Source organism: Ochotona curzoniae, unplaced genomic scaffold (assembly GCF_017591425.1).
Source record: "Ochotona curzoniae isolate NIBS_2020 unplaced genomic scaffold, NIBS_Ocur_1.0 contig_4064, whole genome shotgun sequence".
NCBI classification, from domain to species: Eukaryota; Metazoa; Chordata; class Mammalia; order Lagomorpha; family Ochotonidae; genus Ochotona; species Ochotona curzoniae.
Window position 1 is genome coordinate 3,708,634 of NW_024466107.1, and position 24,065 is coordinate 3,732,698.

A 24,065-nucleotide genomic window follows, 5' to 3' on the forward strand; every position below is an offset into this window, starting at 1 on the left:
CCTGGAGTGTGTGGACACTGAGGTCCTGCGCGGCCCTTGCTCCTTTTTCATTTCTGCTCTCACCGTCCAGTATAAGCCCCAGTGCCGGGATCTGGTACAGGTTCGATCCCCGAGGCGCCTTGGAATCTTGAGAGGATGGGAAGAGGCGGACTCTCAGGTGCCTCCTGGTGGAAAACTTCCGGCTCCCCCTCCCTGCTGGTGCAGCTGGCGGGCTGGGTTGGTGCTGGAGCCTGCAGAGGCGCAGGTGGCCGGCAAGGGTGCGGGGACCCACGCGTACCTGCGCGCACCTGGAGCCTCTGCCTCCTGCCGCCCTTCCTGCCCCGCCCTGGGCGAGGGCCGCTCCGGGGCGGGCTGCTCCTTGGCTGGCTTCCCCGGCTCCGCCCGCAGGCCTGCCCCGCCGGTATTTGAGGCTCCAGGGCGGCTCTGACGCCTCATCGCCGCTGCGCGGTCCTGCTTGCCGGCCGTTGTCGCGGGGACTGCGGGTAAGGTGCCTGTGAGTGGGGCCGCCACGGGGGCGCGCGCGGGGGTCGGTTGTCCACTCCAACTCCCGGACGGCGCCGCGGGAGGGACTGGGAGGCCCAGCAGGGCTGCACCGACGTTGGGCCAAGTGCGTGGGCCTGGGACGCGGGGATCTGGGCGCGCCGGGAAGCGGGGCGTGACCACCGCGCACAGCCGTGACCCCGGGCAGGCCCGTGCGTGGGGCGGGGGATGGGAGGGCGCGTCCCGGCTCGGGTTCCCTCCTGGAGCCCGGTGGCGGCCGCGGGTGAGTTCGTGTTTGTTGGGCCTGCGGGCCGGGGCCCCGTGACGCCGAGAACCGCCCGGATCTGGGGCGTGCAGGCCCAGCCCCGGCGCGCCGGGGAAACGGCGGCCAGCCCAGCGGCGCGGGATGGGGGCGGCGTCGAGTCTTCAGGGCTGCTGCGCCTGGCTCTTGGGCCACAGGTGATCCCCGCCGGCCCCTCAGCGACCCCCGCCCACCCCGCAGCCGCAGGTGGCCCCCTGCCCACCCAGCGATGGTGGGTAACGCCCCCTTTCAGCCCCAGAGCTCTGGCCGCTCCTGGCTGCGGGTGACCCAGAGGGATGTGCGCGGGTTGGTGACGCTGGGCGTTGGGGACCCCGGGGAGCTGCAGGTAGAGAGAGGCGAAGGGGGTCGGTGTTACCTTCCCTCAGTATACAGGTGAATCCCTCAGGTCTGCGCAGATAAACCGCGACAGTCATTGCAGATCTCTCCGTAACAGCTCTGTTTTTATGTGTTTGTGCAAACATAAGTGTACATGTATGTATGTATGTGAGTGTGTGTGTGTGTCTTAACTCACGGCAGGCAAAATGAGCCAAGGTTTGGTATTTTCCAGGCTGAAAGGACCTGGAAGAAATTTCCACCCTATCTGGGTTTTGGGTGTAACTTGAAGTTTCTATTTAAGTTTCTTCCTCCTTTCCACCCCCCCCACCCCCGTCCCTTAATGCTGAACTTTGGAAAGCGCAAACATGGGAGATGAATCTTCGTATGTTGTCTGGGACGTCCAGGCTGGAGGGCAGCTGGGTCCTTTAGGACTCAATCCTGTGTGACTTCAGGCCCTGCAGGAGCAGGTGTGATGCTGGGCCGGGAATCCCACCCTGTGGTTAAGGTGTGATGGCTAACGGCAGCATGCGTGGGCCAGTGTTTCCTTGTCACCCCTGAGTCACTGCGCCCCATGACTTGCGGCCATCACATAGGACAGATGCATGGTGGTCGACCATTGGCCACGCAAACTCAATTTTTAAAAATTGTGTAAGGCCAATTATAGCCCAGGATGTTCCATTACAACTCAACGGTGTTACAGTTAACTTGGACTGGTAACTGTATAGTGAAATTTAGGATTGCAGAATCAGGATTCCTTTCTGTATCATGTGTACGGTCTCATGATCCTGTGGCCCCCATGCCATCGATTTCACAGTTTGCTGGACCTGGGATTAGGCTAAGGCTCCAGAAAAAGGAAATTCCTCTTCTTACGTATGTGTGGAACAGTTATCCACATGGACACTCGGGCATGTAGCCCCAGACACACCCTCAGGTAGCCTCCACGAGATGACCAGGGTGAGGACACAGCAGGGACACGTGTGGCCATGGAGCCAATGTCTGTGTGATCAGATTGTCTGGGAGGTGAAGGCACCCTTAACTGAAGAAGTAGAGAAGCACTATTAAGTAATGACCCCTTGAAAAGCGTTATGACTCCATCAGTGGTGAACATGACCTCCCCACTGTCCCCGGTGACGCTCTGGGGGACAGAAGATCCTGGGGTAAATATGCTTCAAAAATTCACAAAATCATTCATTAATACAACTTTTATATCACAGTCCTGGATTAAATATTGTTTTTTATTTTTAAAAGAAACGCTGGTAATTTGTTCAATTGGAAAGGTAGATTTACAGAGACGAAAGACAGAAAGATCTTCCATCTGCTGATTCACTCCCCAAAAGGCCACTATGGCCAGAACTGAGCCGATCCAAAGCCAGAAGCTTCTTCTGGGTCTCCTACATGTGTGCAGGGTCCCAAGTCTCTGGGTCATCTTCCACTGCTTTCCCAGGCCACAGGCAGGGAGCTGGATGGGAAGTGAAGCAGCCGGGACTCAAACCGGTACCCATGTGGATGCTGGCTTTTTCAGGCAGAGGATCGGCCACTGAACCATCACAGCAACCCCAGAAATGCTGTTTTTAAAGCAGTAAATAATTCAGGAATATACCTTGATTTTTTTCCCTTGTGAATTTATATGTGTGAAGGCACTTGCTGTGTTATTTACAGCAGCTGCAGAAGCAGGCACATGCTAGGCACTGAGGTCGCGTCTGACACACTCAGTGGATGGCTCTGGCATCACTCTCAGTAAGCAGTACACTGCAACGTTTTTAATCCTGTTGGGGATTTGAACCTCTTTGATCTTTTCATAAGTGATTGTTTAGGATTTATATTTTATTGTAAAGTGAAAGTGAAAGTTGCATTATGATTCTGTTTAGTGGCCAGTTACTTTCAAAAGCAAGTTGCAAGACAAATGAGGTTTTCAACAAACTCTGCTCCATGCGGGGGCGTGCGTTCTGCAATTAAAAGAGGGACAAGATAACTGAAGAAATACAGCTTTTTGTATTCAAATGTTGTTCTAATCACCAAATGGTTTACGTATTTATAGCCATTTGTGTTTAATGACTTTCTCTCCTACGTAAGGCACTGGTCCAGGAGCCTTTTAAATCACGAAGGACAGTGGAGGATGAAGGACGCCAGATTTTTCGGGTAGAGAGGGGAAAATGTTTAGAAAAGGGTGTTCAGTATGCACAGAGGAAAAACATCCCAGTAGCAGCTGGCAGGGCTGAAATGAGGGGGTGGTGGAACCAGTGGAACCCCCCACCCCCGTGACTATCCACCTGCTTCTAGTGCCCTCCCAGTGGCCAGTGCTGACCCCTGAGCCCTGCTGCACTGCAATGAAGTACCTGGCTGACGTGTCCTGCACACTCCTGAATTTGCACCAGTGTTTTTTTCTTTTTTAAAAGATTTATTTGTATTGCAAAGTCAGATATACAGAGAGGAGGAGAGACAGCAGAAAGATCTTCTGTCAGATGATGTATTTTCTTTCTTGTTTTTTTTCTCTTTTTTTCTTCCTCCCTTTCCTCTTCTAGAAAGGCAGACCTACAGAGAGGAGAGAGAGAATCTTCCATTTGTAGGTTCACTTCCAAAAGGCCACAGCCAGAGCTGAATCAGTCTAAAGCCAGGAGCCAGGAGCTGCTTTCGGGTTTCTCACATGGGTGCAGGGTCCCAAGGCTTTGGGCCGTCCTCTGTTGTTTTCCCAAGCCACAGGCAGGGAGCTGGAGGGTAAGTGGAGCAGCCAGGACACAAACTGCGCCCGTATGGGATTCCGGCATTTGAAGGGGGAGGATTAGCCAATCGAGCCACTACCCTGGACCCTTGTATTTTCTTAAACGTGGGCTGACACCCAGGGGTTGTCAGGTGGTTCTGGGAAACCTAGATATGGAAGACAGAGATCAACAGATAGAAAAGCAAACACCAACCACAGCGACAAATACAACGCAGGGTGCAGAAGTCGACTCAGTGGAACTGACGCTGACATCCTGTAAGGGTGCACAGCCTGAGACTGTAAAGAAGGCATATCGGAGAATAAGACTCCTTGCACGCTGAAACTACACTTGCTGAGAAGATCCCCCAGATCAGCAGAACATTTGGAAGGGAAAGTCACAGCCATTTTCTGGAAACTAGAACAGAATGCCACTGTGGTGGAAAAATGCAAAAAAGGAAGAAAATCAGAGGCCAGACTTCTAACAAGTGGCACTCTGTAGTCGGGGTCTCTGGAGGGGCGATCGGGGGGCTGGAGAGCTAACCCAGTTGCTTCTGTGGTGACCGGCCTCATCCCAAATTGCCAGAGATGGGCGTGTTCTGTTTGTGGCCTGCAAGGAAGAAGGTTGGGAAAGCCTCAGATGCACCTGACTGATAGGACGCGCAGGAAAAGAACAAAGGGTCACTTTGATGGACAAGGAAATTGTCTGACGCTGCTGGACTGAGAGGGCAGCCAATGCCTGGCAGAATGAAGAAATGGGGGTCCCAGAGAAGATGCCCCTGGGACGTTTCTGAAATCAGGGGTTAGGGATGATATTTGAGAGGCTCCAGAAGAGTGGGGTGCATGGCATGATCTGTCTTAGAAAGGGGACAATTTGTTCCATCACAAGACGGGACACTGGAAGATGGGGTAGCAGGCTTCAACATAAAGGTCAGTGGCAAAGGGGTATCTTGGAAGAGGCAGCTGTGCCACGCACCACAGAGCAGTGAGTCCACAGTGGCACTGTGGTGGCGGATCATGTGGCTGCTGACACTGGCAAAGTAGCACCTGTATGTGGAGACAGATGTGTGGTGTAGCTGTAGCCCAGAGGAACGCCTCTGCGTCAAGGCCTGCTTTAGGAGAGCAGGTGCATCAGACCTTGAAACTGCTATCTAATGTGTAGCATGATACATGGGCAGCTTCTACCCCTGATGTGCCCAACGATGATGGCAGTATTTTCAGATAGTACCAAAACTCATCTGCTATTGAGTTTTTTTAAACTCCCCTTCATGAAAAGAAATCACAAGACTGATGCTAACTCTTTGTTCTAAAAAAACAGCTTCATTGAGCCTATACATCCCAATTGTTGCCATACAACAAGTATTTGAGACTTTGGAGAAAAAGGCAGTGGTTTGTGAAGAATCATCCTCGCCACATTAAGACACCTTGGGCACTAAGAAGGAAGCAAGCATCAGTTTGCTGAACTATTGATAAAAAGCCTGAGTTCGTTAATCGGTTCAGATAAGGCAAGCGAGGTGAGCTTTGACAAGGCACCAGCAGGGTAGGTGTCGGCCTAGCAGTAAGGATACCCACTTCTCACGCTCAAGGTGTCGGCCTGGCAGTGAGGATGCCCACTTCTCACGCTCAAGGTGTCGGCCTGGCAGTAAGGATGCCCACTTCTCACACTCAAGGTCTGCATTTGCATCCTGTCTCCATTCTAAATCCTGCTACCCGAAACGCATACACACCTGGGAAAGAGCAGATGATGGCACCAGTACTTGGGTCCCTGTTCCAGACTCCTGGCATAGCCTGGCATAGCGTGGCCAGTGCTGGCATTTGGGAAGGAAACGATAGAAGGGAGATCTCCTGTTTCTCTCAAAGTAATAAGTAAAAGGACACAAAGGAACCCAACAACGCTTGCATTGCATCTAGGATTGCTGTGTAAAAGTGGTTCTTTCCAGTTCCTTTGTCTACAAGCTTAAGAGTTCCACAAACCCAATTTAGACTCCTAAAATTAAGGCTCAGTGTTAACCTACTTGATAGAATTCGGAACTCTGCAAGTCAGATGGAAAAAAAAACCTCATATTTTATTTTAAGATGCTAGGCCACAAGGAACTGAAACTTGGTATTGGGCCAAGGCTTTACAACATCCCAGTGAAGGTGAAGCTAGAAATTGCCCATCATGTCGAATGTGCTTATCTGCAGAGTGAGTCCCATAGGTCAGCGGCAGCTGGGGTGGGACAGTGACTGAATCAGGTAGTCCCACCCTCTTGTTTCTATGAAGAGGGACGGTTTAGATTAACCTCAGGAAATCATTAGAGTGAGCAATCCTATTACTGTAGGAAAGGCATTCAGGGACACACCAAATATAAATTAAGTATGTGACATTAGTTCCTTTGGTTGGATTAAGTACAGCGTAGAAATGTTTTAAAATCACTGTACTGTTTTCTGTGTCTTTAAGCATGTTTGGAAATTTTGGGAGAGATGGAGTTATTAGCTTTTAGAGCCTGTATTTATCAGATAAATAGAAGTTCAAATATTTCCTTAAATTTGTTTGTGAGATTGGTAAGTTTGCTCTAAAAGGTGTGCAAGGCATTGGAAGTGTGACATTAAAGTATAATCGGTGTTGGGGCAGGACTGTAGCTGAGTGGTTAAGATGCTGGTTGGGACTGCTGCAATCCTATGTTAGAACGCCCAGGTGTGTTAGAGTACCAAGCAGCCCTCTTAGGTGTTTCTTACAGCAGGTGCAAGAGCAAGTTGGGGCTGGCAGGTTGAGCTCTGAGAAAATGAAAGGGTTTGACTGAGCCACAGAGCCCCTGGAGGAATGTTGCCACAGATATATAGAGAACCAAAGGAGCAAGGGAGCGGTAATATGTGTGCAAGGAAAGCAGTATTCTATGAAGGAAGGAAATGGGTTCCCATTGCACCCCTGGCTGAGCACTTACAGCTGGTACAGAGCCAGGGGATTCCTGCAGAAGGAAGAGGGGAGCAGCATAGAAACCTACCCAGAACCCCAAATTAGCTCAGCGGTCGGCAGTTAGGTCTGAAGCAGCATACACACAGTATTTAGATGCAGAAGCGAAACACTGGAGGAGAAAGGCATTGCAAGTGATTGCTTTGCGCAGTGTGTTATAGAAAATGTGAAGATCTTGAAAAAAAAAACACAAATTAAAATGACCTAGGGCTATCAGTATGCAGTTAGTATGTAGTATGCTTTTAATTAGACTCACATCTGTCTTTCCAAATTACATAGATGAGATTAAGTTGCATTATCATTTTATGTTTTTCTTTCGCTATGAAATTCTGTACATTTCTTTTATATCACTGTGCTTTTTAAAAATGAATGCTTCTGTGAATATTCTTTCACGAATGTGACAGAATGTGACTTACTCTTTGTTGTTGGCATTGGAATATTTTCTTTGGCCATAGTTTTTTTTGCATAGTGTTTTGTTTAGTAACTGAGAATTTTATCTTTGGTTAAGTTCTCACAGATCAAGGGTTTTTAATATATATATATATATATACATATATATATATTCACATGTAGTGGATGTCTCCATGGCATCTTTCTTTCTTCATTTCTCATTTATTCCTTTTCATTTATTAACTGCTGGTTCACTTCCCATGCTGGGAATAAAGTCCAGGTGGCTGGGACCCAGTCGCACTGCCTCGCAGCAGCAGCAGGAACATCGGGTGGGGCAGCGCTGGGACTGCACCCAGGCAATTCCCATGTGGAATGTGGGCGTCGTAACCACCGGGCTAGCGCCTGTTCCTACATTCTTGTATCTTATTTGTGTTTTGTATATAATTCCAAGGTCTACTCAAGAAGTAGGAACATTCCAGCTCACAGTATGATTTGCCTGTACAGGAAGGGATGTGATCCTTTAGTCAGTGCTGGGAATGAGTGGGTTTTGTGTTTGTGAAGTTCATGTTTCAAAAAGCTATCTTTCATTTACTTCCTCTCACTCATCTTAAAGGAAGGTCTGTGTGTCACATTCCCTAAGGGATAACCAGACAGATCTGGTCTGTGGCCCTGACTCTGCTACTTCTTAGGTGCATGACCTCTAGAGACAAAACGGCTTGGATAGCTAAGGGTTATTTGGGGGCCGTGTTGTTACAGCTGCTGCCTGTGACAGTACCCCGTAAGTCCCAGCTTCTCTCCTGCCAGTCCCTGCTAATGTGCCTGGGAAAGCAGCGGAAGATGGCTAAAGTGCTTGGGCACCTGCACCCACATAGGAGACCTGGATGAAGCTCTTAGCTTTGGACCAGTCCAGCTCTGGCTGTTGTGGCCATTTGAGGAGTGTACCAGTACATGGAAGATCTCTGCCTCTCCATATCTCTCTCAAAACCTTTCAAACACACACACACACACACACACACACACACACACACACACACACACACAATGTAGGGGCTGACAACGCCTACCCAACAGGTTTGTAAAATGTTTCAAGAAAAGTGCTAATGTAAGGTGTGGTGCATTGTATGTCCAGAAAATTGATATTTGTTATTTTCTCTGAGGTTCAAGCTTTTTTGTATAATACTTTTTTTTCCCCCCTTGGTTATTTTTCCTTTTGTAAGTGTGCTGGTGTCCTTTGCACAGTTTTAACTTTATCTGGGCCTCGTTTTATTGTCATCTCTGAGCAGTTTTTCAGGGTGTTCCACTGATTCATCCTGGCAATCGCATGGTTTGCTAAGCAGGTTCATTTTATCTCCTTTCTGATACTTTCCCTTCTTAGGTTTCCTGAGTTCCATTTTCCTTGGCAGAGCCGTGACCGCAGGCCACCAGCTCTGGCCGGCAGCTCTGCTCTATGGCTGCTGCCCCAGTGGGTGGTTCTTGCCTTCCTGGAGGAGAAGGCACATTCTCTTTCCAATTTAAGGACCTTTCCCAGGAGTGGCTACTCGGTGTGCTAATTGATTCCCACCGATAGATTATCCTGCGTCCCTTGGATATACCCCCATGTTGTCACTGAATTGTCTTTTTGATGTAGTTATTTTTTAACTTTTTTTTTATACAGGACATAGATATCATTCTATTTTCCGTGGCTATCAGCAGCCACGCCCTACAGGAAGGTGGAACGTTACTTCTGAACTCACTGTGGGCTTTGACAACTGACCTACAATTTTTGCTCTTTGTTCTGCACTTGATGTTAATGATTATTGAAAATGAGAGATAAAAGGGAAGGGTTACCAGGTGTGTTCCCTTCCTCATGCTGGGAGGGGGTTCAGGCCAGAAATCAGGTCTTGCAGCATGAATTCATTCTGATATGATGATAAAGTTATACCCTGGTTTCTGCCCCAGAGGGTGTACTATGAGCTGGCCAGATGTGCTCACCTGACAGCTGTGCCTAGGTGGGGAGAGGAGGACAGCTAGCTCTGTCTTCTCCGAGGTTATTACCAGAACGGTAGCACCTGAAACTAGCAACTCTAGGGCCTTACTAAAGACAGAGAGCTCCACTAACGGCCTCTGTTGGCAAGGCAGTTCCATTGGAATTGAGGATCGTTCAGCATTTAGGGGGTGATGTGTGCTGGTGGTTCCTGGTCCTGGACCTTGGCTGGAAGGACTTCATGCTGGGTCAGCTGCACTGGCAACAACCTTGTCCTCTCTCCATTTGCTGAGGAGCCTGGCAGGGACAATGTCACATATATCCCCAAAGACCCAGCGTGGCCAGGAGTCGGCAGACATTTGAGTCGCACATGTGCAGTACGGCGCATCTCGCTTTGGGATGCCACTTCTTAATTCTCCATTCCACTTTCATGGTTTTACCCAGTGCTTCCTGAAAGCCGAGGAATAGGTAGCTGACTAAGAGGCTAAAGGAACACAGCAGGTAAAATTTAGCTTTGGTTCATGTCACGGCTACCTTTGTACTGATATTTCCACGACTCTGCAAAATTCTCGAGTTGCTTTTCACTCATCAAAGGATCCAGAAGAACTTTAGTAACATGTCTGTTCTATTATACTTTGATTAACCATGAGTCATCTCAGACGTGCATGGAAAGTCTTGGCAAGCTGGGAGCACCCTGAGCACCACCTGATCTTTAAAATGAACAAAAAGCAGTTGTTAAGCAAAATATTTAGTAAGACTGACACAGGTATGTTAATTTATGTTGTGAGTTTCCTGTGGCGGTGGCTGTAACAAGCGATTGCACACTCATCAGCACATGTTGATGGTCTGAGCCTGTGGGAGGCCAGACGTCTGTATTCAGTCTCACCGATGCTCTGACGCCCAAATCAGGACATCTGCAGGGCCAGGCTGCTTCTAAAAGAGAATCTTTTTCTGGGCCTTTTTCCAGTTGGGAATAGCTGCATTCTTTGAGGCTCCATTGTCTTTAGTTACTATAACAAAACACCCGAGGCTGGGATGCCTTATGAAGAAGAAGAGCTCGCGGGGAGTCAGTTCAGGAGCTCTCCTGTGGTGACAGTCACAGAACATCACCTGGCGAGACACAGCATATGTGCGTGCGTGTCTTCTGATGTCTCCCGCTGTTTCAGTGAAGCCGATGATGAGGCTTCCCACCTGATGACGCCCATCCTAGTCACTCCCCAAGAGCCCCATGTGTAGCACTGTAGTTGGGATAAATTTCCGTCCTCTTCACGGTCAGCAGAGTCATCCAGCTTCATTCTTCACCCTGCTTGCTTGGGCTGTGTGGATCTCTGCTCCCAGAGACAATGTGCAATGGAAATCCCTAGTCAAAGTGGGTTAGAGTGGACCAGAAAGAAGGGGCTCTTGTGCCCACACCCCTTGCAAACAGAGCTATCAAGAGTCTGTCCTAAACAGGACTGTTGCCCTGTTGTATTTCAGATAAGACAAGGCACCAGGGTCAGGACAGATGGCCAACTGCAGCTGTCTCCACCACCGAACACCTGCCGGCTCTTGCCGTGAGCCCCTCTGATCCACGAACTTTGCTCAGAGCCGTTTGCATGGACTCCCCTCTTTGCCCGGTCTCCTGGGGTGTGCCTGTGATTGTCATTCTGGAGTTTAACATTTGGCTATTCCCAAATAGCATATTTTGTCCAGGGCGCACCTCCCTGTGATGTTCCTTTTGCCAGCTTGATCCCCTCATGTGACAAGAAAATCTGTCATTGCATTTAGAGGTCTGTGGAATGATCCAGAACAATCTCCTGTTTGAACAGTGTGAATCCCAGTTGCCAAATCCCTTTTGGCATTCCGGGACACATGGATGGGTTCCGGGGATTAGCACCTGGGCTTCTCTGGGACCCTCATGCAGACAAGCACAGCCACCCCTTTGGCGACCTGGCACTTGATGGCTCTCTTGGCAGGTCCTTCAGTTGGGTGTCCACTGCAGGAGGCTCCCATTCTTGCCGCCCTCTCCTATTGCCCTGTGGGTCCCCACCCATTGCTCGGGGAGCCATTGGGAAGGTCTTAGATGGCGGTGTTTTTCACAGGGGACACAGGAATTTGGCAAATGTTGATGTGGCATGTTGGAACAGGCAGGTGCTGTTTCCACAGCCTTGGCTGTGCCAGCTTCTTCTGCCGTATGTTCAGGGTTCCTGTGTGACTGGGATTTTCTTAGAAGCAAAACCAAACAGACAAAAATCACCCCAAAACAAAACAAAACAAAGCAGAAATCTTATTTATTTGAAAGGCAGAGTGACAGAGAGAGCTTCCATCTAGGAGTTTACCAAATGTCCGTGACAGCCAGGGTTAGGCCAGGCTGGGTCTCCCATGTAAGCGGGAATACAGACAGTCTAAGGCACTCCCAATCGCTTCCTGAGTAGTGGAAGGGAAATCCAAGGATGTGGACCACTAGCAGCTGCCTCCCTGGCACAACAGCAAGATGCTGGACTGGAACTGTGGTGTTGCGGGACTTGGACCAGCACTCTCAGATGGGATGCAGGTGCCCAGGTAGTAGCTGAACGAGGCCCTTCTTTCTTCCCTCCTCCTTTTGTCTCCCATCTCCTTTTCTCTGCCCTCATTCCTTCAGGCACGTCCTGAAGCCATGACTTCTTGAGGAGTTCTTGAGAAGCCAGCTCCTCGGGCCCCAGTTAGCCTGTCTGCTCCTTAGCTGAACTCCGTCACTTTGCCTGTGTGGGCTTTTCATTTCCCGTTGTAAAGTGGGGAGCTGATAACAGGTGTCTGCAGGCCTGTCGCCCCGTCACTGTGAGTCAGTGGTTCCGTACAAGACAGCTCATCTCCACCCTGGCGGCCCTGCTGGCTTCCTGGAACTTTCTCGACAGGGGCTACGGACACCCGACCTCTGTGCCTATGCCACCCAGGCTGCTGGGAGAAGAGGCTGGGTCTTGGGGGACTTGCAGCCAGGTGCCCTCAGTGCTCAGGACCCGGGAATGCCAGGGTGGGGGTTCCTCCGAGCATGGCCTCCCATTTGGGCTTTCCCACAGACCCCAGTTTCCTAGGAGAACTGAGGGGCAGAAGGTGCTCTTTGTAAGGTTGTTCTATACCTGCTGTGTGGTTTGAATTCTTTCTTCTTTTTTAAATCACTTATTTGAAAGGAAGAATTCGAGAGAGAGATCTTCCATTGGATGGTTCACTTTGCAAATGGCTGCAACAGTCAGATCTGGGCGAGGCCAAAGCTAAAAGTCAGGAGCTACCCACAGGTCTCCCATGTGGATTCCAGGGGCCCCAGCACTTGGGCCGTCCTCCACTGCTTTCCCAGGGGCATTGGCAGGGAGCTGGACAGGAAGTAGAGCAACTGGGAGTGAACAGCCTCCCATGTGGGGCACTGGCATCGCAGGCAGTGGCCCAATTAGAGCTAGCCACAATGCCAACCCCTTGAATTACTGGGCTTCTAGTCACCTCTTATGAGATCTTTTCTTCCACATTATAAAAACATTATGAAATGGGGCTTTTGATAAGCTTCTGCCTGCAGTGTTGGCATCCCATATGGGTGCTGGTTTGAATCCTTGCTGCTCCACTTGCAAGCCCGCTCCCTGCTTATGGCCTGGGAAAGCAGTGCAGAGTGGCTTAAGTCTTTGGGCCCCTGCACCCATGTGGGAGACCCAGAAGGAGCTCCTGGCTTTGGACCAGCTCGGCTTCACCATTGTGGCCACTTGGAGAGTGAACCAGCGGATGGAAGATCTCTGTTTGTCTCTTTCCTGTCTGTGACTCTACCTTTCAAATAAAAATCTTAAAAAAAAATTATGGGAGAAATGAGAGAATCGATCATTTTGAATGACCTTAGAATGATAGAAATCAATGTCCATAATACGCTAGAACATACCAGAGAATTCAGATATGAGGTAAGAACCAGGAAGTCCTCTCCTCCCACAATCTGTCTTTGTGTATCCAGGCAAGCATGCATGCAAGTCCCTACAGGACAGGATCATCTCCAGACATAACTCTTCTGTTTTTGCTTTTTTCCATTTACAACTGGAAGCACACAAAATGACTGTGTGTGCTCCATCTGCTTGCAGCCACGGCATCAAGGTGAGTATTGTGAGGGTGGAGACAGAGTCGTCTCTACATGCTACTGATCGGTGGGGATGTTGTTTCAGGCTTGCCATCATGGAGGCGCTCTCAGAAGCAAACAGTACCTTCGCCCTGACCCTCCTGAAAACACTGGGTGAAGACAGCGGCAAGAATGTGTTTTTCTCGCCCATGAGCATCTCCGCAACCTTGGCCATGGTCCTGATGGGGGCAAAGGGAAACACAGCAGCTCAGATGGTCCAGGTACCGAACGTCATGGAGGGCAACAGGAAATGCTGTTGGGTGTCAGTCACATCCTCCACATTTTCAAATCCTAGGGGGATTGCTCTTGATGGCAACTGTGGGTTGACATCACAGGGCCATAGGGCAGGGGTGGAGAGCTGACAAGGAAGGACATGCTGCTTACTCCTGTCCCCTGGGGACAGAGATAGTGTGTCTGACTCAGAGGAGTGGGTAATTTCATCACCACGTGACCCGAGTTTGTAAGAGTTGTGCGTCTCAGGTTGATGAGTCCTCTGATATTCTGGGGATTGTCACCTCTGTTAGTCTGGGACTCAAACACTAAAAGGTATGGCTTATAAAGGCTACCCCTGTCCCCCACTGTTGGCCCTCTAGCTCCTAATGGTACTTAGCCTTCTCCACCTCCCCAAACCCTGAAGTCACGTTTCTTCCTGGAGTCAGACTTGGGCTGGGAGTCTTAGAACAGGACTGTCATGAACTAGAGGGACAGTCTGCTACAGACCTGACATGTAACAATGAGACTGGCGAGACAACTATAGTGCATGGTCCCTTGGGAAGTAGGGGGGTCTGCAGGTGCTGTGGAACAAGCACCACCTGCTGGGGGTCTTACGCCCCAGGCACGTCTGTCTCATAGCACTGCCCGAAATCCACAGTGACGGTGTTGGCAGGGTTGGTCGCTCCAGAGACCTCTTTCCTGCTCCCGGAATTGGCCTCTTCTGCCTCTGTCTGGGTCCTTGCTCTTCTCCTTAAAAGGGCCCCAGTTGGAGTAAATTAGATCTGACTCTAACTTAATGATCTCTTGCCCTAGCCCTAAGGATTAGGATTCTTAACGTGGGGAGTTTGAGGGGCACAGGTTGGCCTGCAGCAGGCGGTGGAGCAGACACTGCAGTCACTGGATGAAAAGCCAGAGCCCCATGTCTTAGTTTTAAAAGTTTTTTTTTTTTTTAAATCTTGGCAGATCTCTACCACCTGTTGCTGTAAGGCAAATCCTCCTAAAACTTAGTACCTGTAAATAATGGTGGATTTTTTTTTCCTGAATCTGTGGCTCTGCCAGGCAGTTCTGCTCAACATGTTGCCAGCTGGGCTCACTTCCTGTTTCAGCAGGAAGCTGGGAAGGGAATCCAAGGAAGCTTCTTTCAAGTCTGGCACTTTAGTTCTCTTCCAGGCAGGTCTCTCCTTGGATTGGGACCTTCTTTGGGACCCTGTGGCCAGGTCATTTGGCTTCCCTCCACCATGGTGGCTGAGACACAAGAGAGCAGGTGTGGCAGCTGTTTTAAAACGTCCAGATGTGTCTGCTGAGTTCTGCTGGCCAGAGCCGGCCCAGACCCAAGTGCAGGGCAGACTGCAGCCCCCACGTCACACATTGGTGGTCTGCCTGGCAGTTTTGTTTGCAGCCCAGCCGCCAGTCGTGAGCCTGACAAGCCTGGACCAAGGAAGGTCACGTTTACCAGGGCTGACAGGGCCCAGGCAGGGAGCTTGGCAGACACCAGGCTACTGTAGTTGATGGGTCTTCACCTGTATCGGTTGAACGGAACGTCCATCTGCATGCTTGTGAGGCTGAATTTTCATGTTGTGTTCATCTTCTAAAATTGTGTGTTTTCATTGTGTCTTGGACTGCAGGCACTTTCTTTAACTAAAACCCAGGGTGGTGGAGCTGGTGATGTCCACCAGGGTTTCCAGTCACTTCTCAGCGAGGTGAACAGGCCCGATACGCAGTACCTGCTTCGAACGGCCAACCGGCTCTTTGGGGAGCAGACTTGGGAATTCCTTGCAGTAAGTTGTCCTTGCTGGTTTGGACTGAGCAAGGTGATGGTTGGGCAGTGTGAATACAAGGGAGGTAGACAGTCCAGCTGGGTCTCTGCTCACGTGCTGTTGTGTTGCTTTGCATGACATAAACAAAAATTTCTTCGGTCACTTGTGAGTACATTTTGGCTGTGCAAATAAAGCAGCTAATGCAGGTATCCAAAGGTCAGTTTTCTTAAAGATTTATTTCTATGGTGATCAGTGTAATCATTTTGCAGGCTAATCCTCCACCTGAAGTGCCAGCATCCCATATGGGTGCCAGTTTGTGTCTCAACTGCTCTACTTCTGATCCAGCTCCCTGCCTATGACCTGTGAGAGCAGTAGAGTATAGCTCAAGTCCTTGGGCCTCTGCACTCATGTAGGTGACCTGGAAGAAGCTCCTGGCTCTTGGCTTCAGATCAGCTCAGCTCCAGACATTGTGGCCATTTGGGGAGCAGCAGATGGAAGATCTTATGCACTCTTTCTCTCTCATCATTTCTCCTCTCTATATAAATCTGCCTCTCAAATGATTTGATGCTTGGAATGACAGAGAAACATCTTTCAACTGCTGGTTCACTCTATATGGCTGCACCAGCCCGGGCTGAGGCAGACTGAAATCAAGTGCTTGGAATGCCTTCCAGGTTTTCCATATAGGTGGCAGGAACTCAAGCACTTGGGCCATCTTCTTTTGCTTTCTCAGGTGCACTAGCAGGGAGTTGGGTGGAAGGTGGAGTAGCCAGGACTTGAACCAGCACCATGATACTGGCTGCTGATGTCACAAGTAGTGGCTTAACCCTCTTGGCCACAACACTGGCCTGCTACAAAGCAAGTTCCTTCAACCCATTTGTTTTCCATCAAGTTTCCTACTTTGGTATGGCATACTCTATGTGTTCACCAATATCGTTATCACTTCATAGGGTTTATTAGTGAAACAGTTTGGACTGTTTATGAGAGTTGTTCACAGTTGACCTATCCTAGAATGTGGAGCTTTTTACATTCTGGAACACTTAATTAAAATGACAAGAATGGTTCTGTTGCTGGCTGCCCTTGCTATGTCTCAGGCACCTTCAGACCTGGGCATGGTTTTGAACAACGCTGTCTCAGAGCACATCCAGGATCACAAGGGGTGGCAGAAGGGCTGGTGCAGAGCTCCTCTCCTGTGTGGCCTCGGTGGTCCCGCAGGCTGGGGAGAGCCCTGACGCCAGCAGTGCTGTCCCTTCCTCGCCACCTGCCAGGCTTGGTCAAGAGGCCACTCCCTGCGGTCCCTGCATCCTGGGCCCAGTTACCTTCCAGATCCTCAGCCATTCCCTTCAAGGGCACAGCAACTCCTGAGGGCTCTGGGTTGTGGCCAGTTTATACTGAGGACCACGATTCTCAGTGAAGTGAGCCAGTCCAAGGAGAACACATACCATATGTTCTTTGTGATCTAAAGCGACCTTCATGCAAAACAAATAGATACATAGATGAACACATACATGCATGTATTCTCATAGATGAACTGTATGATGGAGACTAGCATATCAGGAAGTGAAGCTATGTTGCAGTAGGTGTCTCTACTCCTGAATAGATGGAGGACTCCCAATGAAATAGTTAAATATACCTTGACAACATGTTTTCCGACTTTTTCCCATACCTACAATGCCATCATGCAGGCATTAATTCTTTTTTTTTTCTAAAGATTTATTTATTTCCATTACAAACTCAGATATACAGAGAGGAGGAGAGACAGAGAGGAAGATCTTCCATCCAGTGATTCACTTCCCAAGTGAGCACAACGGCGGGAGCTGAGCCAATCAGAAGCCAGGAGCCAGAAACTTCCTCCAGGTCTCCCACATGGGTGTAGGGTCCCAAGGCTTTGGGCCGTCCTCCACTGCTTTCCCAGGCCACAAGCAGGGAGCTGGATGGGAAGTGGAGCTGCCGGGATTAGAACTGGCACCCATACGGGATCTTGGCGCGTTCAAGGTGAGGACTTAAGCTGCTAGGCTGCTATGCCGGGCCCCCAGGCATGAATTCTTAAATAACAGAATGTTAACCTTGTAATTGTTACTAGCAGACTATACTACTATGATAATATGGGGGAAAGGGAAGAGAGGAAAAGAAGGGGGAAGGGGAATCCCTTTACCTACAAAACTGTATCATGGAAAATAATAATTAAAAAGAAAACTTAAAAAGATTACATGTAGCTGAAAACCAAGAAGCTGGGGTCTAGGTTAATTCTCACTGCTTCTATAGAAATCATATCGATAAATCCTAGAGTATTTATTGACTTTGTGCTTTGGGATCATAAAGGAGCGAGTTGGCGTTGGCGATTTTTGTAGCCAGGTGACTAAGCCAGTTGTCTGTGTCCCAGGCATTTAAAGATTCCTGCCGCAAGTTCTACCAAGCAGAGCTGGAAGAGCTGGACTTCATGGCCGCCTCGGAAGAGTGCAGGAAACACATCAACAGCTGGGTGGCCAAGACGACAGAAGGTGGGCAGACTGCTCCTCCTTGGCAGCCTGCGGGGGAGCCTTCTCGTCAGAGGGGCTGGGCTGAACGGGGAGGGTGCTGCTCCTGCAGACCCTAAGGAAGTGCAGTCCCCGGCCACGCTCTTTAGCTTTCCGCTCTCGTCGGCCTGTACTCTGCACTTTTCTTCTGGAGCAATCCACACGTTGTCTTTGCACAAACAGTGTAAAGATTCCCATGGCAGAGCTCCAGCTGTCGCATGTGGGGGTGTAGCTCGGCCCCCAGAGTTTTTGTTTTGTGTTGAAAGATTTATTTCCTTATTTGAAAGGCAGAGTTACGGGGAGAGACAGAAACAGAGAGGCCAGACCCCTTCCATCTGCTTAATCACCCCCACGAATAGCTGCAGAGCTGGAGTTGATCTGAAGCCAGGAGCCAGGAGCGTCACCCAGGTCTCCCACAGGGTGCTGGAGCCCAGGCCTTGGAGCCATCCTCCCAAAGCTTTCCCAGGCCCTTTGGCGTGGAGCTGGATCGGAGGCAGAGCAGCAGCGCTTGGATGAGTGCCTATTTGGGTGCCAGCACAACAGGCGATGTCTTGACCCACAATACCACAGCGCTGGCTCCTTGTGCTCGCTGTTATGCATTTTCATAAGACCTGGTCAAACTCTGATTCTTATTGAAGTTTTCCTAACGAAAATTCTTTCTTCTCTTTTTAAGAGATTCCTCTTATTTGATAAGATTCCTCTTATTTGAAATGCAGAGTTAGATGGAGAAACAGGGATCTTCCATCCTTTGGTTCACTTTCCAAGTGGACGAAACAGCTAGAACAGGTCAGGCTTGAAGCCAGGAGTCAGGAGCTTTTTCTGGATTTCCTGCATGGATGCTGAGGCCCAAGCACTTTGTCTATCCTCTGCTGCGTTCCCAGGCCAATCCAGCAAGGAGCTGGATTGGAAATCCAGCATCTTGGCCTTGAACCAGTGCCTCTATAGAATCACAGGCAGCAGTGTCACTTGCAATGCCACAACACCAACCCCCACGCAGGTGCAAGGTCCCAAGGCCTTGGGCCGTCCTTGACTGCTTTCCCAGGCCACAAGCAGGGAGCTGGATGGGAAGCGGGGCAGCCAGGATTAGAACCAGTGCGTCCAAGGTGGGGACTTTAGCCACTAGGCCACCGCATCCAGCCCAGATGTTTCTTCTGTTATCACCACTGTGTTTTGAAAGACAGATATGCTGTTATATCTAAGGGGCAGCAAAGCCCTTCATCCATGGACTTGACTGTTCAAAGAGATCACACCTTGTAAATGTCATGCCTGCAGACAGATCAGTAAACTTCTCAGCTGACTGTTTAATTCTCCCTTTCAGATAAGATCACAGATTTGCTGTCACCAAATTCAGTGAATTCATCCAGTAAGCTGGTTCTGGTGAACGCCATCTACTTCAAAGGAAACTGGGAAAAACAGTTTGACAAAGAGAGTACCCAGGAGAGGCCGTTTAAAGTCAGCAAGGTGAGTACTGCGGGGTAACAGGAGGGGCTCAGGCGAGGTCCTGTGCTGCCCTTCGGGTTCTGAAATATGCAAGAACCTCAGGTAACCTGAGCGAGTAACCTGAGTGCTAGACTGCGTAGGGAGCCCAGCTCCCGGGGGCCTTCCTGTCACCCTGATTCCCTTTTGTGTATCATCCAACGTGGCTGCCTTCTTCCCGGCTGCCGGTCCCTAGGCTGTCGCGTGCCACGGCAGCAGGTTCTATCCGTGGGGCTGATCTCATGGTGTCATTCCCATGATGAACTGACATCCTGCCTGGCTTTTTGGAACGTTCTGGATATAGTTCCGGAGCTGTGCTGTACTGTGTGCAAAGCTGTTTGTGGGGGATCCTGCCCATTGCTCTCTGTTTCCCATAGCAGCTGTCCAGCACCGCCCCCCCAAGATGCCCTCGGATAGTCCTCTTTGGGGTCTGGTATCCAGCACCCTTTACCCAAGTCCTGCCTGGTCTCCAGGAGGCTGTGTGTGTGGAAGGAATGGGTCTCCCACCTCCCCTGGACCTGCCACATGGGTGCAGACTGCCAGGGGGCTGTCATGAGAATGGCTGGCATGTGACTGGCACTTGGCAAATGTGAACCAGCAGGTGATCTTCAGCCAGGAGAGGCAGGATAATAGGAATATATACTGTTGTCCAAACACAAGTGCACAAAGGAGAGGTTGAGCTCAGCCACCCCGGGCTTTGTGTGTGTTCCTTGCCGATGGCCCTCATCTTTCACTTGTCCAATCCAATTAATGCTTTTTAAAACATGTTGCAATTTATTTTCATCCATACTTATTCGACAGACACATTCTGGTTCATTCACATGTTCAGACAAGTTCATTGGTTTACTGTCTACAAAAGCTGGCGGCAGCTAGGGCTGGTCCAAGTCAAGTCCAGGAGCCCAGCACTCAGTCCAGGTCTTATATATGGCTGGCAGTGACAGAAGTACTGATGCCATCCCCTGCTGCCTCCCCGGGGACACATTAGCAGGAAGCTGGAATCAAAGGCAGAGCTGGGACTCAAACCTAGGCACACCGATACGGGATGCTCTCAGCTCAAAGGGCATCCAAGCCATTTTGGCTTATGCTCAAACTTTTCTTTTTTCTTTCCTTTCCTTTCCTCTCCTCTCCTCTCCTCTCCTCTCCTCTCCTCTCCTCTCCTCTCCTCTCCTCTCCTCTCCTCTCCTCTCCTCTCCTCTCCTCTCCTCTCCTCTCCTCTCCTTTTTAAAGGCAGAGAGAGAGATCTTCTCTCTGCTAGTTCACCCTTCAAAGGCCTAAAGTAACTGGGACTGGTTTGAGCCTGAAGGTCAGTTTAGGTCTCGCACATGGTTGACGGGTCCCAAGTGCTTGAGCCGTCACTGCTGTCTCCCAGGGTGTATGTTAACAGGAAGCTGGACTCTGCAGCAGAGACGGGACTCAAACCTAGGCACTGTGGTGTGGGATTGTGGCATCTCGAGTGGTTTGTTCTCTTTGTCCAGACACAAAAGCAGATCAACCAATGAAAATGTGTTCTTAATCACTGGCCCCAAGTTAAATCTTCCAGGCCGACTTGAATGTGAACCTTCCATTTGCTCAAAAAATACACTTTCTTCTAAATTTTATTCTAAAACCAGCTATCTTCTTTTCCCTGGGGGAAAAAAAATTCTCCTTAAAATTCATCCAAGATGTATACTGGGACTTCACATGACTGTAACAGAATACCTAGGTCACTTCTGTCACCAGCAGGTCTGGGGTGGATGAGGCAGGGCCAGTGTGGCACAGGAGCCAGGCTTTGGGGCACCAGTTCTATCCTGCATTGCCGTCTTGTCTCTGCGGTTGAGAAAGGCAGAGATGGGGCTGCCACTGTTATCTGTGCCAGCCCAGGGTTGGGGAAGGATGTGTACAGATGCAGATTTTCTTCATTTCTCGATGAAATGGACTTTGCTTACACAGTCATATATGCAGTGAAGCATCCAGTTACTAAGACCAAATTCTTTTCCATGAGACGAGAGGGGGAACTGGACAGGTGCAGGGCCAAATTGCCCGTAGGTGACAGCTGCTGCTGGAGTCCAGCCCAGCCCGCTTGTCTATGCTTTTAAGTAAAGTGGAACTGGAACGCAGCCATGCTTCTTTATTTACGCGTTGCATCCCACAGTGGCAGAGCTGAGTGACAGCCACCAGGTGTCCCACAGAGCTCTTTCCTGGTTATAGAGAAAATAAGCTGCAAGCTGGTCTGGCAAGGGCAAGGAGGCCATCACTGCTGAGGGCTGGTTCAGGGGAGTTACAAAACAATGGCAAAGCCACAGTCGAAGCATATTGGGTTATTCCGCTTCATGCTGAGTGCCGTGCTCTAGCAGGGAACTTGAGACTGCACAGTGCTTTGCTTGTGTCTGTCTCAGGACACTGTAGAAACTCCAGCAAGTTGGGACTCAAGCAGAGTGGGGGTGGAGAGTGGGACACAAGAGGATTCGGGGAGGAGAGTAGCCACTGTCTGGGGGCATCCACACTCTGGCTGGGGATGCACCTGCAACAAATGTGGGCTGTGTGTGTGGTAATGTGTGAATTTTGCCTAGAATTCCTAGATCGTTCTAGATAGCCATTGGTTGGTTCACACCTTAGTGTGGTAGATGTTGTTCTGTTAGATTCATCCAGTGTACCTACTGGGTCTGGTTTGAATTTCACATCTGTCTCCTTCCTTTACAGAATGAAGAGAAACCCGTGCAGATGATGTTTAGGAAGTCGACTTTTAAAATCACCTACGTAGGCGAGATATTCACCAGAGTTCTGATGCTCCCGTATGTGGGCAAGGAGCTGCAGATGATCATCATGCTTCCAGATGAGCACATGGACCTCAAAGAGGTGACGGGAAGGCCAACGGGGCCGTGCTGGCGTCCTGGGGGTGGCGGTAATATCAAAGGCAGAGTTACAGAGAGGGAGACAGAGAGAGGCAAAGAGGGCTTCCACCTGCTTGCTCACTCTCCAAATAGTTACAAAAGCCAGGAGCCAGGGTGTCCATCAGAGTCTACCATACAGGTGCCGGGGCCCCACCTCTGCTTTCCCAAGCACCATATAGCCGGATCAGAAGCAGAGTAGCCAAGACCTGAACCAGTGCTCAGGCGGGATGCTGGTGTTGCAAGTGGAAGCTTTACCCGTTGTGCCACAAGGCTCCCACTCTTTGGCTTATTGATTTGAAAGGCAGGGTTATAAGAGAGAAGGAGAGCTGTGAGTCTGGCCTCCCGGCAGCACCACTGTCCACTGTTGTCTCCACTGTAGAGCGTCATGCTCACTGTTGCACTGGGCCCTGTCGGCCACATCTGCCCCAGGTCTTAGAATCGCCCACTCTCTTCCAGGTGGAAAAAGAACTCACCTATGAGAGATTTGTGGAATGGACCAAGCCAGATAGGATGGACGAAGAGGAGGTGGACGTGTACCTGCCTCGGTTTAAACTGGAGGAGGATTATGACATGGAAGATGTTCTGCGCCGCCTGGGCATGACGGACGCCTTCGAGGAGGGCAGCGCAGACTTCTCTGGAATGTCCTCCAAAGGAAGCCTGCACCTGTCCAAGGTCTTGCACAAGTCCTTCGTGGAGGTCAACGAGGAGGGCACGGAGGCTGCGGCTGCCACTGCCGGCATCATGATGTTGAGGTGTGCGAGAATCCCCAACCAGTTCCGCGCTGACCACCCCTTCCTCTTCTTCATCCAGCACATCAAGACCAACGCAATTCTCTTCTGCGGCCGCTTCTCCTCTCCGTGAAGGGGGGGTGCCTCTTTTGCTGCACACAGCTTTCTGCTTCCCCTCTCTGCTCCCCAACCCATTTTTCCCGACACTCCACAATGTGCCTGTACCCCAAGTGACCTTATCTTTATGCTGGTGACGGTCTAAAAATAAAGGCCTCTCGTGGAGTCCCAGGTTCTGAATTTTACTGTGTCTGTGTCTTCTCACGTGAGATGGTTTTCGGGCACCCAGAACTGACCCTCTCTGCTGCCCGCTGGTCAGCGTTGGCTCCTGGGCTCAGCCACATCACCAGATGTCACCCACATCCTGCAGCATTGGAAGACCCAATGGCTGCACTGTGGGCAGACAGCTGTGCGTGCCTTCCTGTAGGCACAGGACGAACTGTGCTGTTTGGCTTGCTTCTCTGCTCGCTGGTAATGACATCTTATTGTGTCTTTATTGATGGAGTACAGTGGAGAGCTACAAGGGGAGACAGCTCTCTGGAAAAGCTTCAGCAGAGAAAAGCTGTGTTCTAGAACTGTGCACTTGATCTTAGCCAAAAGGCCAAGAAGCAATGTGTTTTACAACTCTGATGTGCTTGTTGGTAGCTTGCTGGGAGGAAGCTAGAGCAGGCAATGGGTGAGAAACGAGTCCCCCCCCCCCCCCCATGTGTGTTTCTGCCTTTTTGGTAATCAGTAAGGCACACTTGCATTCCGAGGTACCCTACCCACACTCCCTGCAGATGTCACATGGCCGCCAGGGGGCAGAGATAAGACGGCTTCCCTTTGTAGCCATGTAGATCACCACACCTTCATGAGAAAGACACTGAGTGACTAAGGTTTCTGCAGCCACCTGTGCTCCTGGCTAGGAATACAGACAGCCTATTCAACAATATGAGAACTGTTGCTGGGTGCTAGAAAGATCATGACAGGCACAAGTGTAGGATGTACAAAGGAGTCTGAGCCACACTTGGCACCTGCTACTCTAGGCACCACCAGCAGGTTCCGGAGTCCCACCTTCCTAGTTGCTAGCTACAGATACTAGGCAACCGTATAGCTGGTAACAGATCAGCAGATGAAAAGTCACAGTGGCAATCCAATATGAGTTGAAACTCTGAGAGGCAGAAATGGTCATTACTGTGAAATCCATCCATTAAAGGGAAGACCTACGTTCCAGCTTCCCCAGCAGTATAAA

At 50.1% G+C, this 24,065-nt stretch overlaps 1 protein-coding gene across 1 annotated transcript; it reads left to right on the forward strand.

Annotated features, from left to right (window-relative positions):
* The first annotated feature begins 414 nt into the window (after positions 1-414).
* SERPINB6 (serpin family B member 6) lies at positions 415-23,059 on the forward strand. Its single transcript, XM_040984092.1, has 7 exons — positions 415-482; positions 13,267-13,441; positions 15,059-15,211; positions 17,571-17,688; positions 19,022-19,164; positions 21,859-22,014; positions 22,506-23,059. Exons 2-7 carry the CDS (start codon positions 13,277-13,279, stop codon positions 22,908-22,910), a joined length of 1,140 nt encoding a protein of 379 aa, XP_040840026.1. The 5' UTR covers positions 415-482; positions 13,267-13,276; the 3' UTR covers positions 22,911-23,059.
* Positions 23,060-24,065: the final 1,006 nt, after the last annotated feature.